Source organism: Cherax quadricarinatus, chromosome 57 (genome assembly GCF_038502225.1).
Source record: "Cherax quadricarinatus isolate ZL_2023a chromosome 57, ASM3850222v1, whole genome shotgun sequence".
NCBI classification, from domain to species: Eukaryota; Metazoa; Arthropoda; class Malacostraca; order Decapoda; family Parastacidae; genus Cherax; species Cherax quadricarinatus.
Genome location: NC_091348.1, coordinates 600,633 through 621,501, shown reverse-complemented (window position 1 = coordinate 621,501; position 20,869 = coordinate 600,633). Strand labels below are relative to the sequence as shown.

The 20,869-nt window shown below is 39.5% G+C and overlaps 1 protein-coding gene across 1 annotated transcript in view; it reads right to left on the bottom strand.

Moving 5' to 3' along the window:
* Nucleotides 1–7,620: 7,620 nt before the first annotated feature.
* LOC128693412 (toll-like receptor 9) overlaps nt 7,621–20,869 on the bottom strand; it is a 47,411-nt gene continuing 34,162 nt past the window's right edge. Inside the window, exon 5 of the mRNA XM_070097273.1 lies at nt 7,621–7,762. Coding sequence (XP_069953374.1) covers nt 7,621–7,762 — 142 coding nt within the window. The remainder of the gene's footprint in view (nt 7,763–20,869) is intronic.

Genomic DNA, 20,869 nt, shown 5'->3' with positions numbered 1-20,869 from the left:
ATATCTTCCCAGGTTGTTTCATTTAGATCATGGTTTGTTTGATCACATTGTATGTTTTTGTTATTGAAATTGAATTTCGTGAAGAGACCTTCATGACTGCTCACAATTTGCTGGTCCGGAGCCCTGTGCATACATGTCTGTACTTCTATTATATTGTGATCTGAGTGTATTGTTTTGATACAGTTATATTACATATCAATTCATCATTGTTAGTGAAGATGAGGTCCAGCATATTTTCTATCTTGTTTGCTGGTTTAAGGTGAATTTGGTGCAGAGATTTAATAGTTCGTGTGTGTGTGAATTTTCATCTGAGCTGCCTCCCGGGGTGATCTCTGCTAAAACATTGTTTGCTATACTCCTCCATTTTAGGTGTCTCAGGTTGAAATCTCCTAGTATTAAGATGTTTGGGGCAGGAGTTGGGAGATTTTCCAGACAGTGGTCAATTTTCTCGAGCTGCTCCTGGAATTGCTGGGAAGTTGCATCTGGAGGCTTGTATACTACCACAATGACAAGGTTTTGATTTTCGATCTTTACCGCCAAAACTTCAACTACATCATTTGAGCAAATGAACGACTCTGTGGCATACAGCCCCCCCCCCCTTGTTGCCTGTTTAGTCTGTCGCATCGGAATAGGTTATAACCTGGGATCCATATTTCGTTGTTATAATGATCCTTTATGTGGGTCTCTGTGAATGCTGCAAACATTGCATTTGACTTCCGTAAGAAATTTTGTTGCTTTTTGACGGTTTTAGACCCTGTATGTTTGCAAAGACGAATGTTGTATTGGTGGAATTTAGGGGGGGTTTTATTGCTGGTTCTAATATCTGTTGTTCTGCAGTAGTGGCCAATGTCCGTGTTTCTGCTCCAGAAGTGTTTTCAGTTGGTGTAGGATTATTCTCATTTCTTGCCAGTCTTTTTTCCCTCCTGGTCCTAAAAACCCTCTGTCCCTGGAGAGGTTGTGGCTCCCCTCTTTTGTTTCCCATAGTCTGGCTGGTCTGTGCCTTCTAGTCCCTGGCAGTATGCATTGTAACATTTTCTTACAGGGATTTATGAGTGACACATTTCTGGGTGAAATAAGTTTCAGGAGGGGAAGTTGCAATTTCCTGTTGTCATGTGAGGCAGCATTTTTTTGGGGATGGTCAAAGGTGTATGTCCCGCCTGTTTTACCAGATATACCGCGCCTGCAGATACTTCCGGCACCGATCAATATTATTGTGTTCAGTATTAATACAAGAGTTCAATATTAAATCATAAAATTGTGCCATTTTTTTTTTTTCTTTAAAAACATAATACTTGGTTCAAAAGTCTAGTTGTAGAATCACACTCAGTCATATGATTACAAGTATTGATCGCGATATCAACCTTTTATTAAATGACTTACACGGATCGAACAGCAACTGTAATTATTATACAGCAGATCAAGCAAAGACATTACTCAGAACCATCAATAACATAACTATCTTTAATTACAATGTCAGATCTTTGAGCAAACATTACGATGACCTCACAGCATTACTCAGTTCCCTGTATACCAGTATGTCAATTATCACACTCACCGAAACCTGGCTAAAGCCTGGTACTACAGATGTCTATGCCATTCTTGGTTACACAGTCATACACAACTGTAGGACAAACCAGCAAGGGAATGGAACAACTTTATATTACTCAAATCAAATTCAATCTATCAATGATTCTTGCAAAAGGGACGAACATGGAGAATATATAATAGCTAAATTTAAATCAAAAGACCTGCAAAAACCCCTAACAGTCATAAACATCTACAGAGTACCACAGTCGAACATTTACCATTTTAGTGACAAATTAGGAATCATGATAACTGATGCGAACGTGAACAAAGACCACTTGCTACTCTCAGGAGATTTCAACATAAATCTCCAACATGACCAGGACCCACAAGTAACCGAATACACAAACACTGAGTAACTGCTTGTTGCTGCCAACAACAACAAAACCCCCAAGAATCTCCGAGGCCAGTGTCTCCTTATTAGACCACATCAGGACTAACACCATATCCCCTTTAAAATCGGGCATTACCACAGACAACACCACAGACCACTACCCTACCTTTCTCTTTACCAACCTACTCTAAAGTTACCTAACACCAAGCATCCTTAAGTCCATTAATACTAAACACCTATAAGAAAAACAGTATAGAATGGGCCAAATAACCAGAGATTATTCTAAACGTTACTCGTCATTCCTTACCAGCCTGATAAGGTCAAAATATTGTATTATGAGAACAGATTACATAACTTAAAAGGCGATATGAAAAAAAAAACCTGGAAAACCTTATCTGAAATTATAGGAACTAAAAAGATATCCAAAATCAAAACAATCAAATTAACAAATTCAGACGAACCCCTCCTACCACCAACTGAAACAGCACTCAATGTTTTCTTCTCCACCACAGGAAAGAATCTAGCGAGCAAAATCCCAAGCTCAAACACCCGTCCATCTGACTACTTACCTGAATACACTATTCCTAGCTCCAACCAACCCAACAGAAGTCTCGCTCATCATCAACACCCTTAAAAATAAGGCAGGAGATATAAATAACTTACCACCATTTATGTACAAAAAAGCTTCTCGCGTACTGTCAGCAATCACTGCAACACTTCAACAAATCCATTGAATCCTCCACCTTCCCATCAATTCTCAAAATAGCGAGGGTCACCCCGATTCACAGAGGAAGATCAGACTTGAATAACTATAGACCAATATCTAACTTACCTCTGCTCTCTAAAATCTTTGAAAAATTAATTCATAGGCAGATCTATTCCTACTTCGTCTCTCAAAACATACTCAACCCCTCTGTTTGGATTCAGGACTAATAAAAGCACAAATGATGCTATTGTACACATGCTAGAACTAATATACACCGCTCTCAAGAAGAAAGAAATCCCACTGGGAATCTTTATTGATTTACGCAAAGCTTTTAATACAGTTGACCATGATTTGCTGCACATTAAATTAACACACTGTGGTATATGAGGGCACTCCCTCAATTACCTAAAGTCATACCTTAGTAACAGAAGCCAGTATGTGTAAACAAATGAAGCTAAGTCTTCCACACAACCAATTACAGTTGGGATCCCACAAGGAAGTGTCCTTGGCCCTCTCCTCTTTCTCATTTACACCAGTGACCTACCGAATGCGCCACAACTACTCAAACCCATATTATTTGCAGATTACACAACATACATCTTTTCTCACCCAAACCCAGTCATATTGGCCAACACTGTTAATGCTGAATTGTAGAAAATATCTACCTGGATGATGACTATTAAGCTTACACTCAATACTGACAAAACCTACTTCATTCAGTTTGAGACAGACAGACACTCTGCTCTTGACTCTTGCCTTGGCAGGTCATAGCAGCTCTCCTTACTTACTCTGTCTCCCTACGATCCCCGTTGGGGAGGGGAACCTTTACCAGCGTTGTCTTCACCTTGACTTGCACGATGAGCTACGCAAATCGTGTCAAGATCAAGCCAACAAGTGGTACCGTTGATGATTCAACGAAGATTGCTCTTGCAACTGCTGTTCAAGGAACACTGCAAGTTAAATTCAACGCCATTTTGTCTCTGAAAGAAGCATTCATTGTTGTGTGTCACGATGATGCTGAAGCAGAGAAGCTACTCACTACAGATGCCACCACTACACTCACTGCTCAAGGGTTTACTGTTATGTCATCTCCTGCCCTCAAGGCCAGGAAATCAGTATTCCTCAAAAAACTGGACAAGATTCTGACGTCTCTATCACCTGCAGAACTCAAGACATCCATCGAGACTCAAAATACTTGGGCTACTGTTGACAGCATCACAAAAATCCCGAATGCATCGTCCATGCTCAAGGTCACCTTCACCGACGTTAACATGGCTGCCACTGCCCTGAACGAAGGTCTTGCTGTTTACTACTACTTCATCAGTCCAACTTACATCGAAGCAGAGAGATATCAGTACATCCAACACTGCTGGAACTGTTATTCTTACCATCACACCACCAAAGCATGTCCAGTAAAAGACAAGAAGTTCTGCACTACATGTGGTAGTGAGGGACACACCTTCAGTTCCTGCACCATTGCTACTCCACCACAACCATCGTGCTTAAACTGTAAAAGTAACGACCACCATACACTGGCAGCAAAATGTCCTACACGAAAGGATATTGTGAAGAAAACACAAGAAGCAGCAAAGAAAAAACCTACTAGCAACACACCAACGTATGCAGCAATTGCAAAAATCCAAGCTAATACTACGAAATTACTTCAAGCTACTACTCAGCCAGCCTCCACCATCATCACTCCTCCAGCTTGTGACGTAACCAAGATCCACTACTGTCTCATATACGCTCACATGCAAAATATGGCTGTACCTGGATCTTTTAACTCGACCATCAACGAGTTATTTGCACTAAATAATATGCCATCATTTATATTCCCAGCATCTCCACCTTCGGAAGAAATACTAAAATTCACCAAGGACTTAATCAACACCTCTACGCCTGCAGCTCCAACACCATCAACCACTAGTGACGTCACTCCAACAACGTCCAATGAGAAGCCTCCATCACCTCCACTCCTCAACGAAACCGACCAATCAGAAGCCTTTCCACCAGAAACATCCTCCCATTCGTCCATTGAAGATGAAATAGAAATAGAAAATGTACATTCATCAGCTCCAAAACTACCATCCCAAGACCCAAGATTCAATACTGTACCAGATGAAGATGCCGACAAGTATATTGATTGGGGTGGAATATCCTTCTGTACCACAGCAAATTATCCTCAAGACATGGAGCCAGCTGAACTCAAATCTCACCTCATCCAAAAAACAGTCAAGTACGTTGAACATGTCGCCACTGATTGTAAAACTGAACTTTCAAAACTTATAAAGCATACTGAAAAATTAATCAAACACCCTCGATATCGACACTTGTTAACTCGTCTCATGATAATTCCTCTCCAACAATTTAAACGTCTTGAAAATGGAACAGCACTTACCACGGAAAATTACTTCGTAAAAAAACGCCACAATTCCAAATAACCACCAAGCCATTATGAAAAGACCAATCAACGTTGAGCTCCTCCCTTGTCGCCTGCAGCCACCAATCACCATCAAGAAGCAGTAATCTTCCATCCAGCAAGTTGCAGTCAGCTCCTACAGAGTTCCTGTTGTCTCTACATCGTCTTTCGTCATTGTTATCCAGGCTTAGCAGTTGGGTTTAGTCCTGACTCTTCTCTCTTCGACTCAAGACATTCCTCTCCCCGTCTATTCTTCGCACTGTCCCCACTTGCCCCTCGCCCCTCGTGGGTACTTACCTGTGAGTCCGATCTGATCTGATCATTCAGTTTGGAAACAAAGCCACAAATGTTCCACTTAACATAGCGCTAAACGGATCACCCATCACAAGACGCACAGAGGGAAAAATCCTAGGAATTCACCTTGACAGTAGCCTTAAATTCCAGACCCATATACAACAAATTTCCAAGAAAATCTCTAAGACAGTAGGCATACAATCAAAGATACGGTACTATGTTCCACAATCGGCTCTCCTTGCACTGTATCATTCACTCATCTACCCTTATCTCACCTATGTATTTTGTGCATGGGGACCAACAACATTAAATCACCAAAGACCCCTAATAACCCAGCAAAAGGCTGCAGTCAGAATGATAAATTCCCACTCCAGACAGCATACTCCACCAATATTTAAAAATCTAAAACTACTCACCGTAAAGAACATCCATACTTACATAGAACACTACACTCAAACATAAACCCTTCAAACATAAACCCTTCACTCAAACTTCTCACCAACCTTAACAGGACGCACTACCATAACACAATACACAGGTCACTTTTTGATGTACCCCGTGTTCACATCACACTTTGTAAGAACTCTATGCACATAATTGGCTCCAAAATTTGGAACTCATTACCAGTAAATACTAAAGTAACCAGGTCTGAACATCAATTCAAGACTTTTCTCAAAAAGCATCTACTCACCCTAAACTAAATATTCAGTACTCTAAATTTAAATTAAGATCTCCCAATTACCTAAAATTACCTTCAAAATTTAAATACCCAAAGTTCATACATAACTTAATGCTACTACATTGTGGCACAATTACCTGCACAAAAGTATACTGCCTTACACTATATTGTAGCATTCTCATACTGTAAACTACTTTCACCAACTGTTATGCAGGGTTCTCCATGACATCGTATGTACATATTAGTGGGGAAGTGTGCCATAATAATATGAATATTGTAGTTGTAAGGAATAATTTTATAATTCATAATGTGCTTTTGGAGGTACTGTAAAGTACTCTAACTATAATTATAAAGAATGGAGTTAGTGATTTATTTTCCAAGGATGTTTGGGTACGCAGAGTAAGCGTGGGGGAAGAGGTCACGTGACGTTAGGATGGCGGTAGAAGCTGGCGTCGGAGATGCTGTATATTTTAAGTTAAGTTTGCAATAATACATTCATTTTGTTTATCCAATTCAAGCCATAGGCTTTCATATGGCTTACCTGTATGTTAACCCAGGCACTGACATGGTCAGGGTGCTGTGGGATGAGTGATGAAGTAAGAAATGAGGTTTGTGGTGCCATGTCGGCCTGACGCTGACGAAGCCTAGTGTTATGGTGGCTGAACCTCCAGCCAGCTGTGTGTACCTTCATTTGGGCGTGTAGAATTAAGGTTTTTATGTTATGGTGATTAAATGGATATATTTTCCTAATTGGGATTTTTGCCTAACCCTCTGTTAACCAACCCCTTGAAGTAACACATACTGGTTTAGCGCTTTCTGTTTTTAACTGGGATAGCCCGGGGTGGGCGGTTTGGGCTTGAGTTGTGTGTAACTTACCTTTGCCCTTAGACCAGGCTCAAGCCCCCAGCTATCCCACATTACTGCGTAACACCAACGCTCAATATTATATTCCAGTAATATAACTTAAATATTAACTTGATATACACAACCTATAAAATACCTTCAAATTGTCCCAATGTAATATCCCCAGATTTTAACTCGAGTTAACTTATTGTCTGCTCTAAATAAAAAATATAGAACTGAAACAAACCATGCTCAATTTCTCATGTTTTAAGTAGTCTGTAAGCTATTTAATCTTCCCATAATGTAAACTTGCAAAGAAATAAAAATTGTATTGTATACTGAAGAACTGATCACCTCAAGATACAGTATCTCTTAACTTCTACTTTGTGTAAGATTGCAACCACCTCTATATTCGACTGATGAATCAGCCTGCTGAGCAGACAAAAAGTATCGCCCAGGTTGATGATTGTGGCTGCGTAAGTGTCTTAATCATCAAATTAAAGGAATAATAGATGAAAGTAAAACAAGTTGCAAGTGGGAATGATACCAAGTGCTACACATGTGTCGTACTCATCAAATTAATAGAGTAATTATAGAATGTGATGGAAGGAACGAATGGAAATGATAGTGTTGCGCGTCTCTCCCTCTCACCAATATTAGCGTTATTAACAAATGAAATAACTATGAAAATGTAGTGAAGAAAAAGTATTGCAATAAATTAAAGACACTTAAAGAGAATAATCCTTTGAAGAATCGATCAGTTAGAGGATAAAACGAGTGAGAGGAATACAAAAATATAATTGACTCGTTACCTTGCGTGATAGTTCCACACTGTTGATGATGTTCTCGGTGATTTCCTGACCCACTGTGAAGTCCCGCTCGTGTACACACACTCTGTAACTACTTGTGCGCACACACGCACCAGTAAATTAGTACAGTACTGAGATACTTTAAAAACATATGAATTTAACAATACACAACATTATTTATAAATATTTTTATGCAACACCATGCTAAACACACACACATACACACACAGGACTCAACCCCTGCAACCTTAGCTAGGTGAGTACACACATACACATATATGCTAGGAATTCGTAAGAGCAGGCGAAATATACACAAACACTGATCTCTGGCAGAAGGAGACTCGAACCTACGAACCTTGGAACAAAGTACGCAGTGCTTTACCAACCACCACACTGGATCAGTACCTTGGCGCCCAGCTCACGCTAGACGTTTTGATCCAAGGCAGCCAGCTTTCAGAGAGGAGGCTTACAGCTTTTCATCTCATCTGCATGCATCGACTAACTAAAGATTTTAACAGTGCAAGGAATTCGCAAGAGCAGGCGAAATATGCACAAACGTAAGGCTCCTCCCTGAAAGCTGGCTGCCTTGGATCAAAAACGTCTAGCGTGACCTGGGCGTCAAGGTATTGGTCCAGTGTGGTGAGGATGGTAAAGCACTGCGTACCTTGTTCCAAGGTTCGTAGGTTCGAGTCTCCTTCGGCCACAGATCAGTGTTTGTACACATATATATATATACTATATATATAATATAATATAATACAATATAATCGATAACACTGCAAGTAGCCGGGAAAACGAACCCGTGTTGTTTTTGCCCGCCTCATGGTGATCGAAAATTCACGACGCTATAACCTACTGTACCATCGAATCCTACAATGGTGTGGGCGCCTCAGAGATAAATTCACTCTACTACCCGTTTGGTGTACTAGATTAACTTCAGAAAATGGGTTAATGTTGGTATTCCTTAACTTCAGTTTAAGAAATTTTAGGTATCCTTCGTGAGGTACCTTTAAGAGGTCTCATGACTTTTTTTTTTTTTCTAATTTTCATTTCATTTTGCTCATAACTCGAACGTCTGTTAAATCACGTGAAACAAATATCAATTTACCTCTTCTTTTCTGCGCTGTCTGACCCTTGTGGTTTAGCTCTTCTTTACTGTATTATAATAATTAGTTTACCTCTTCTGATAGACTTCTAAATTCATTTGCGTGTAAGCAAATTTGTTGATGTAAAATAGCATATAAAAAATATCGGAATCGTTAAAATCAATTCCAAAATTCTAAAATAACTTACACAATTGGCTTTCCATTGTCGCCACGGTACCATTGTGTGGTACAAGGCCCAATTAGCCAGTTTTATTAAATAAATACCCCTCAAGGGAGGTTCCTTGACGCTGATGAGGGGCTCTTGATCTAGGGAATTATATCCTGAATACCTTCCATCCCCCCCCCCACATGAGCTGTATAATCCTATGGGTTTAGCGCTCCCCCATAATTATAATATTTATATAATATTAAATAGTGACATTCATTTTTATTCAAAACCTAACGAATTCTTCTTCTGACTGGCTTCAAAATATTATCGACGATGTAATCTACAATGTTGATGATACCGTCCCCCCCCCCCATTACTTTAATCCGAATAAGCACATATTTGGAATTTTGTTAAAGAACCTGAAATAGTTCGAATCATATCACTTACTCGAGATGCTTTTTTTTTTTTTGATCTGCTTCAAAGTTTTAACATGGATGTACTTTATTAAAAAAAACAGTTTATCACTCACTTTCAGCTGTGTAAATTTTAATTTGCTAATTTTTTTTTAGCAAACTTTTTACCATTAATAACTAGTGCATGCCTCTGCCGATCACCTTCAACCCTTAAATGATTCTATACCATAATAAGAAGGATTTTTTTATTAATTTTAAGCCTTGTGGGTGTTAATTTACCGTTTTTTGCCATTATCAAATTTTCTTTTTCAAAAAATCTTGGTGCAAAGGACATCTTCCACAACTTCATCGCATTACTAGGTCACTGGCCCTAGCATGGGCCAGTGACCTTGCTGCAGTGACCCTCAGTTCTTGCCTTCTTGGTTTTGCTGGTGAATCTCAACATATTCGAGATCTTCCACCTCACTTTCGACAGTATTTAAGACTCCCTTCTCATGCTACAGCTTCGTGTGTTTCCAGACCATGGAGCTGAGCTTGTATTTAGGCTGAGGGACTGATCATCTTAAACTTTTTCTCCATGGCAGAATGACTAAGTCGATCATCATTACCTCGTCACTACTGCTGCCTACCATATAGTCCCCTCTGTATATGCCTGATGAAGCCTGCCGCGTAGGCGAAATATTTCGTCAGCTTGTTGTTATTTTATACTAATTTCAGCATACCAATGAATTAAGTAGGGATCAGCTAGCAGCTCTAAGGTTTAGATTAAGTTTCTCGGCCACAACTTGGGATGTTAGTTACATAGACCTAGCTAATTTTTTTTTGTATTTTGAAAAAGGAAACATGATTTGACACCTGAAGTATTAAATATTTGTGTAAGGAGGGGTCTATGGTACCTTATTCTCCCTGTGCTTCTCAACTGCTCTCTACGATTTATCAAAGCATTCAAAGATATCAGTAACGATCACGAAAGCCGATAAATCTAACTGTTTTGTCATTTTTGATGAGGGGAATATTCATATAATATTAACCATATACATAGTGATAATACATTGTTATTGAAGGGAAATAACGAAATGATGAAGGGGTTTCCCATGGCATTGCCAAGGGAAATCCCCTTAGCCCCTTACTCAGCAACTTATGGAAGTCTGAGACTATACTCCTTAAAGATATCCTCTCAAGTAAATCTTAATGGTTCAGGTTAGTGACCTACAGATCACGTTACCGATGAGCTCCTTCCTAGACTCACTGGTTTAACACCTTCACGAACAAAAAGGGCACAATACTGCGACCTAAACAATACATAATCAGCACATAGAAGAGAGAAGCTTTTGACGGACAACGTTTAGATCAAGTCACACTGACGTACGAGGGTGAGAGAGGAGGAGTATAGGCGAGGAGACGGGGATGGGACAAAGAGAGGAAGAAAGAAGGAAGTGGAGAAGTAATGGTAGAGGTAATGCTGGTAGTAGAAGTAGTAGTGGTAGTAGAAAGTAGGGAGAGTAGTTTTAGTGGCAAAATAGACAGAGGAGTGCAGCCAGGCAATAGTAGTTGTAGTAGCGGTAGAAATGGTGGTAGAAGCAGTAGTAGTAATGGGATGGTAATAGTAGCAGTAGTCATATAAGCAGAAGTGGAATAAGTCCAAAGACGAAAAATGAGCATTGCAGGAGAGCTAATGACCCACAAGGAGTGGGACCAAACACAGAGGGGTGGAGAGAAACTGAAGGACAGAATACACATAGGAAGAGGAAAGGAAGATAAAGCAAAAGTAGGAAAGGATGAGAGGTAGAGAGAGGAGGTGAAGAAAAGATCAGGTCAAGTCACGAGTATTCTGAGGTCTGGAACATTTGACTGTAATGAGAAAAGAAGGCATCTACAGAGACAAAGCCAGGACCAGTAATCATATTAGGAAAGATGTGAATAACAGGTACTTCAGCAAGACTGTGTCTGTGAAGGCGGAGGATCAGTCAATAAGATGACTGTTCTCTGACATGACAGAAAAGAGCATTACTGGTGTCTTCAAGTCCAGTATTTTTGTTGTGCTCTTTAACGCTGTCAGAAAGAGAGTAGCCAGGTTTCTCCAAATTATTGAAGGGGACAAGAGGAACAGAAAATAGTGGACTCTGGAAGCATCAATAGCAGGAGAGGTACGATCTAGATTACTGCAAAGGGTGTTAATTTGGCGAAAAGTAAGTTTGATGTCTAAGGAATGGAAAGTTGTTGATATTAGAAAGACTGGAAATACAGGGAAGGCAGAAAACAGGGGATTTCAAAGGGGCAGAGAGTTTGGAACATAAGAAAGTTCATTTAGAACAGTCGCCGTCTTGTTAAAGCATTGCTTATACACAATTTTCCTAATATGAATCTTAGTCCTGGATTTGTCCCTGTAGATGCCTTTGTCTCTGTATATTGCCAAACACTCGTGATCCGACCTGATTTTTTTTTCTCTTCTCCCTACCTCTTCCCCTTTCCAATTTTTCTTTTTGTGTTCAGTCCTTCAGTTTTTTTCCTCTGTTTTTGGTCCTACACTGTGAGAGCCATTAGCTCTCCTGTAGGGCTCTTTTTCTTGTCCCTAGACTTACTTCACTTCTATTTCTACTACTACTACTACTACTACTACTGCTACTACTACTACTACTACTACTACTACTACTACTACTACTACTACTACTACTACTACTACTACTACTACTACTACTACTACTCCATTACAAAGGTCGTCTTCACTGAAGACGTCCTTAGGGAACGTACTTCCTTGGACATCCTCCTCTTTTCTGCAATTTTGCAAGCTCCTGATGATGAGTTGATTGCAACACGAAAGACCTAGATCTATCATTCTACTCCCTCCCTGGTTGTTTTGCATTATATATATATATATATATATATATATATATATATATATATATATATATATATATATATTATATATATATATATGTACATGGTGCCGAACAGGTAAAACTGGTCAATTAACAAGAACTCCTTTAAAATTAAGTCCTATATAAAATTTTCTCTTTTACGTTTAAAGATATTTATTTTCATTTATGTTAATGTAAAAATTAATAATTTTATACCAAAGTGCAATTGTTTGTAACAAATGCATTTTGGCACAGTTACCTTTCAGTAATGATGACATTGATTTACCTAATTTTAATACAAATGACCCCTTACCATATATTGATGATTATAATTGTTTTATGAAAACAGGCCTTCACTTTATTCATGTCAACGCAAGATCACTTTTTCCTAAATTGGTTGTGATTAGGATTCTAGCTAACAGAACTAGGGCGGCTGTTATATTTATCTCTGAATCCTGGTTGTATGATATGGCGACTGACGACGAGGTCAAAATAGGTTACAATATAAAACGCTTAAACAGGAATAGAAAAGGTGGTGGGGTTTGTGCCTAAATAAGAAATGAATTAGCCTACAACCCAAGACCTGATTTAAAAGACAATAAGCTGGAGATTCTATGGTTTGAAGTGTTGCTTCTCAAGACCAAACCCATCTTAGTAGGAACTAGTTACCGCCCTCCTACCCAGGACCAGTTCTTAGAAGACTTTTCCAGAGTCTTGTCCGGACTTGATAACAATTGTGAGACAGTAATACTGGGAGGCTTCAATATTTGTTTTCAACAGCAAAATAACGGACTATGTGAAAAGTCCAAGCCAATTCTAGGTTTACATAGTTAAACTCAACTAATTAGTATACCAACCCGGATCACACAGTTCTCAGCCACCCTAATTGACCACATCGTAACCGCTATGAGAACATTAGTCAGGCGTCATTACCACAGGTCTTAGTGATCATTTCATCGCTTACTGCACCAAGAAAATCACTAGGGAACGGATAGGCCTACACATGACAATAAAAATGAGATCAACCAGAAACTACATTAAAGAAACACTGGTAAATAGGCTACACAATTGTGACGGGACAGAGATAACAAGTTGCACGGACGTAAACGATGCCTGGGAAAAATTCAAAACAATGTTCACTACCATCCTTGATAATACTGCACCAATTAAAGAGGTTAGAATTAAACGAAGAACTGAACCCTGAGATATTAGATAATAGGAAATTCAGAGACCAGTTGCTGAAAAAATTTAAGGCAGGTAGACAGGATATTGCAGCGCTAAATTAATTCCGAAGGGTGAGGAACAGAGTGCAGATGCTTATAAAAGGCGCAAAGGCAAGGCACTATTGCTCATAAATCGAAGAGTACAAGAACAACCCTAGAAAGCTCTGGCAACAACTAAAACAATTGGGGTATAGCCATAAACCGTAGATAGATCTAACATACTAGTAAATATCGATAACGAAGTATAAACGAAACAACTAAAGTAGCAAACTGTTTTAATTCCTACTACACATCTGTTGCATCAACATTAGTAAGTAAACTACCAGCTGCATCAAATACCTTTAACACAGACTCCGGTAAGTTTAAAACACACTATATCAATAAAGGGGTAACCCCAAACAGTTATCAACTAGTAACTGTATCTCATGACTCCGTACAAAAATAACTACGCAGGTTAAACCCAAGTAAGAGCACCGGCCCAGATAACATCCCGTCAAGGTTATTAAAAGATGATGCTTCTGAATTGCCAATCCCCATTGCTCACATAGTAAATTTGTCCATCACCACTAATACCGTACCAGAGGGGTTCAAGGAGGCCAGAGTTACTCCTATCTTCAAGAAAAATAGTAGGTCTGACGACAGCAACTATAGGTCTGTTAGTATACTCAGTGTAGTATCCAAAATTCTAGAGAAGGCGGTGTACTGTTAAGTAGTTAAGTATCTTATTAATGACAACAATATTCTTCACGGTTACCACTCAGGCTTTAGAAGATCTTACTCAACCGACACCTTCCTAATTAATCTGATAGATTACATGAGAACTGAAATGTCAATGGGGAACCTCATATGTATGGTAACCTTAGACTTACAAAAGGCCTTCGATACTGTCAACCACAATATTTTATGTAAGAAACTTCATGCTAGCGACATTGGTTCCATAGACTGGTTTAAGTCCTATCTTAGCAATAAGAAACAAACTGTCAAAATCAACAAAACAGAATCAGAAGCCCTGCCGATAGCATGTGGAGTTCCCCAAGGTAGTATTCTGGGTCCCTGATTATTTCTGTGAGTAGTCAAAAAAGCGGCTGGGGGGTCCCTTCCGGAAAAAGGCATGTGGCTGGGAGGTCCCTTCCGGTTTAGGCCTTCCACTGGGCGGTGTATCCGGTCAAGGACCAGCGGCTGGAGGGTCCCCTTTTCACACCTAGGTGTTACTTCCGGTTTTGACCTTGACCTCGCCCTCGAGACTACCTCACCCTAGACCTCCCCCCCCGACACGACCCCCCCTCGCGACCCCCCGTCGCGCCGCACGCCCGCCCGCGTGCCCGCCCGCGCCCTTCGCGACCCCCGCGCGCCCGCCCGCGCCCTTTGCGACCCCCCGCCCGCGCCTTCTGCTGCGCCTTCTGCAGCGTCGTCCGGATCGCCCCCGCGCCTCGAATTTTTTTCCGATTTTTTTCGAATTTTTTTTGAATTTCATTTTCTTGTGCTCTCCATCTCCTCAGATCAAGTTTTTGAGGTTCCCCCTCTCACTTTCACCCCCATTCCAAAATTTCTCGAAATCAAACTCTCCATCTCCTCGGATCAAGTTTCTTTTGGATTCTTCCCTATGGGGTTTTCGAAATTCTTATGATCTTCTTGGATTGTCCCTCCCACTTTCACCCCCACCCCAAAATTTCTCGAAATCAAAGTCTCCATCTCCTTGGATCAAATTTTTGGATTACCCCTCTCACTTTCACTCCCACCCCAAAAATTTCTCGATAATACAAGTTTTGGATTTCCCCCCCCTATGGGGGTTTTCGAAATTCTTATGATCTCCTTGGAGTGCCCCCTCCCACTTTCACCCCAACCCCAAAAATTTCTCGAAATCAAAGTCTCCATCTCCTTGGATCAAGTTTTTTGGATTCCCCCCTATGGGGGGTTTTCGAAATTCTTATGATCTCCTTGGATTGCCCCTCCCACTTTCACCCCAAATTTTCTCGACAATACCATGACTCCATCTCCTTGGATCAAGTTTTTGGATTCCCCCCTCTGGGGGTAAGCATTCAAATGAACTCCTCCTATGGGGCATGATGCTCTCTCTTACTACAGGTCTAAACAAGTGTGACGTCAGTATTCCTCTCATTAATGTGTTTACTCGACGGTCAGTGACGTCACGCGATGACCCCCACACACACAGGCTGAATCTTGTCGACCCTTTTAGTTCATTCAAGTTAATAAGGGGACATAGTAGTGACGTCACACACACAGGTTGAATCATGACGACCCTTTTAGTTCATTAAAGTTAATAAGGGGATATAGTACCTACATCATAGGGAAAACATTTTCACTCTTAACCCAGGTTAATCCAAATAATTTCACATTTTTGTTTCGTTAATACCCACAACAATCCAACAATTTCTTTACAACACAAGTCTAGACATTTTTCTCGTTTTAACTATTTCATCTCAGGTCACTCCCCCACGAAGTAACCTCCTCCCCACCCTCCCGAACCCTCACACTCCAACCAACACCTCACAATTTTCACTCATAACCCCCAATTTTTCTCGTTTTAACCCTTTTAGTTCATTAAAGTTAATAAGGGGACACAGTACATCAGAAAGTCACCACAACACTTATAACCACTTTTCGATAAATTCACTAGTCACAATTTTACATATTACGAAGTTAATACGCACACACACCTCACTTTGAACACCTTCAAAACACTCTCTTAAATCATTTGAATACTCACAAAAATACCTTTATACATTTCCAAACAACACTGAAATACTCCAAAACATCATTCGAACACCCCCAAAATCACCTCTGAATACTCCCAGAACACCTTCATAAGTACTCTTGCACATCATTTGAACACCTTCATAAGTACTCTCATAATCATTTGTACACCTTCAAAAAACACCTTTGAATACTCACATAAACACCCTTGAACACCTTCAAAACACCTTTGAATAACCTCAAAACACCTTTGAACACCTTCAAAACACCCTTGAACACCCTTGATCACCTTCAAAAAAAAACATTTGAACACACTCAAAACACCTTTGAACACCTTTGAACATTTCCAAACAACACTGAAACACTTCCAAAAACACCATTTGAGTACTCCCAAATACACCACTGAATACTAAAACACCACTGAATACACTCAAAACACCACCAAAATCACCATGAAACACTTCCAAAAAACACAATTTGAGTACTCCCAATTACACCACTGAATACTACTAAAACACTGCTGAATTCAATCAAAACACCCTTCAACACCTTCAAAACACCTTTGAACATTTCCAAAACACTATTTGAGTACTCCCAATTACACCACTGATTACTACTAAAACACCGCTGAATTCAATCAAAACACCCTTCAACACCTTCAAACACCCTTGAACACACTCAAAACACCCTTCAACACCTTCAAAACACCTTTGAACACATTCAAAACACTCTCATAATCATTTGAACACACTCAAAACACCTTTGAATAACCTCAAAACACCTTTGAACACCTTCAAAACACCCTTGAACACCCTTGATCACCTTCAAAAAAAACATTTGAACACACTCAAAACAAGGTACCTTTGAACATTTCCAATCAACACTGAAACACTTCCAAAAACACCATTTGAGTACTCCCAAATACACCACTGAATACTAAAACACCACTGAATACACTCAAAACACCACCAAAATCACCATAAACTAAGATCAACACCCACATCCCACAACACCCACAATTTTTTCTCGTTTTATCGAATTTCATGAGAAAGTCACAACACCCACACCTCCCACATCCCACAATTTTTTTCTCGTTTTAACCCTTTTAGTTCATTAAAGTTAATAAGGGGACACACTACATCAGAAAAAGTCACATCAACAACCCACTTATAACGTCTTTTCGGTATCTCTAGTTCGACAACAACACCCACATCCCACAACACCCACATCCCACATCCCACACACACACACAGACACACACACACACACACCATAACCTAGCCTAACCTAACCTAACTTATCCTAACCTAACCTAACCTAACCTAACTTATCCTAACCTAGCCTAACCTAACCTAACCTAACCTTACCTAACTTATCCTAACCTAACCTAACCTAGCCTAACCTAGCCTAACTTAACCTAACCTAACCTAACCGAACCTACCCTAACCTAACCTTACCTAACATAACCTAACCTAGCCTAACCTAACCTAACCTAACTTAACCTAACCCAACCTAACCTAACCTAGCCTAACCTAACTTAACCTAACCTAGCCTACCCTAACCTATCCTAACCTAACCTAACCTATCTTAACCTAACCTAACCTAACCTAGCCAAACCTATCCTAACTGTTCCTAACTTAACTAACCTAACCTAACCTAGCCTAACCTAACCTAACCTAACCTATCTTATCCTAATCTAACCTTGCCTAACCATTACCTAACCTAACCTAAACCTATCTTAACCTAACCCAACCTAACCTAGCCGAACCTATCCTAACCTAACTTAAAATATATTGGAGCACTCCCAAAATACATTAGAGTACTCCAGAATTACTTTGAACGACTCCATTTTTTGGATATTTCCAAATTAGTTTTGAAAACTTTATCGTAAAATCGAACATTATTTTCTTGTTGGTAAACACACTCAATGGTAGAAATATTTACTCGATTTCCGAATAGAAACACTTTCCTCGCTCTGAGAGACTCATTGTGGGTCACCCCTTCCCCCCAACACCACTGGGTAATGCGGTTCACACCCAAGGTAGATTTAAGATAATCATGAACACCTGCCTCAACTCAGGACAGACAGACGCCATGAAATGCGGGTAACATCCAAGGTAGAAAATCATCTCTTTCCAGACCAACTGTCTATCCTAACCTAACCTAACCTAACCTAACCTAACCTAATTCCAAACCTAACCTAACCTCACCTAACCGAACCTAACCTAACTCCATCAATCACCTCTATCCTAACCTAACCTAACCTAACCTAACGCAACCTAACTCCATCAAACACCTCTATCCTAACCTAACCTATCCTAACCTAATCTAACTCCATCAAACACCTCGAATACTACCTAACTTAACCTAACCTAACCTTACCTAACCTACTGAACCTAACCTAACCTAACCTAACCTAACCTATCCTAACCTGTCCTAACCTAACCTAACCTATCCTAACCTAACCTAACCTAACCTAACCTAACTTATCCTAAGCTAACCTAACCTAACTTATCCTAACCCAACCTATCCTAACCTAACCTAACCAAAAATAACGAACCTAACCTAACTTATCCTAATCTAATCTAACCTAACCTAACTTATCCTAACCTAACCTAACTTATCCTAACCTAACCTAACCTAACCTAAAATAACCTAACCTAACTTATCCTAACCTACTCACTTTACTTTGAACACCTTCAAAACACTCTCATACATCATTTGAGACCCCCTTTTCTCAATATCTCTCATCCACAACCTTTATCATCTCACTACAGAACAACCCCAAGATTACTTCGAACACTCTCATAAAGCATTTGAGTACTCACATAAACACTTTTGAACATTTCCAAACAACACTGAAGCACTTCCAAAATATCATTTTGATTACTCCCAAATAAGATTTGACAGCTCTAATTTATCTACACTTACACATTTCATTAAATTACATCTCATCCCCCCAAACTCCTCCCTCATTCTCCAGACTTTACAACATTAGCACAAAAAAAAAAAAAACTTAGTCATACACTTATGACATGAGACATTACCATATCTAACACACTGACTAACTTTGAACCAACTCTGAACACCACTGATCTTCTTCAAAAAATGCTCTGCACATCATTTGAACACCTTCAAAAAAAACACCATCAAACACCTCCGAATACTCCCAAAAAACACTACTGATTACTACCAAATCACCACTGAATACTACCAATCACCGTCAAAATCATCAGAAACTAAGTTTAGCATCACCATGAACACAAACCTAATACGCAAACACTTAGTACATGATCACCATCAACTGAAAACATATCTTGTACACACACATAATATAAGACAATCACCAACTACAATCACCCATGTTCACTTACCTCAAAATCACTAATATCACAGAAAACAATCATTTTTATAAACATTTCACACACACACACACAAAAAAAAAAAAATCATATTTGACAATATCTAAGCGCACTCACCTCACTACCACCAACACACGATGTCTCACCTCACAGGACCGACGAGCTCACCTCCAGTGACGTCACACTCCCATTGTGTTACTTGGTGGTTGGTAACATCACACCTAACCCCCCCTTGTTTCAACCTGTTGTACCCTACATTATCTAAGAACACTATATTCAAGACGATTACCAGATTTTATGATCCCCAACACCAAGATCACAGAAAACACACATTTTTATAATTATTCACACAAAAATCACGATCACCAATTCCATATCATGTTTACCGTCATCTATCAACACTAATCACCAAGATCACCAAAAAAATCTAAGATCATGCATCTCAAAACTACTATGATCACTGAAAACACTTATTTTTTAAACATTCGCACAAAAATAAGACATACACAAAAATACCACAACACTTCCACCAACATCTATAACATAACATGAGCACTATAACATATCACTATCACAAAAAAAAAATAATACACAGACACCCACATATTATACATTTCAATTGCAAATTTAAGACATGAGACATACACACCAAATCTAAGACATTCACCTCCAACTAAGACATACACATCACCCCTAAAACTTCCTTCCTTATTCATTCCGTATATCTCCTAGAGCTGTTTTAACCCCGACGGATCCATCACGACGTAGGAGCCAGAGGAACCATCACCACTCCAACACCACCTACTACACTCTGGCTCCTACGTTGTGATGGATCCGTCGGGGTTAAAACAGCTCTAGGAGATATACGGAATGAATAAGGAAGGAAGTTTTAGGGGTGATGTGTATGTCTTAGTTGGAGGTGAATGTCTTAGATTTGGTGTGTATGTCTCATGTCTTAAATTTGCAATTGAAATGTATAATATGTGGGTGTCTGTGTATTATTATTTTTTTGTGATAGTGATATGTTATAGTGCTCATGTTGTGTTATAGATGTTGGTGGAAGTGTTGTGGTATTTTTGTGTATGTCTTATTTTTGTGCGAATGTTTAAAAAATAAGTGTTTTCAGTGATCATAGTAGTTTTGAGATGCATGATCTTAGATTTTTTTGGTGATCTTGGTGATTAGTGTTGATAGATGACGGTAAACATGATATGGAATTGGTGATCGTGATTTTTGTGTGAATAATTATAAAAATGTGTGTTTTCTGTGATCTTGGTGTTGGGGATCATAAAATCTGGTAATCGTCTTGGATATAGTGTTCTTAGATAATGTAGGGTACAACAGGTTGAAACAAGGGGGGGGTTAGGTGTGATGTT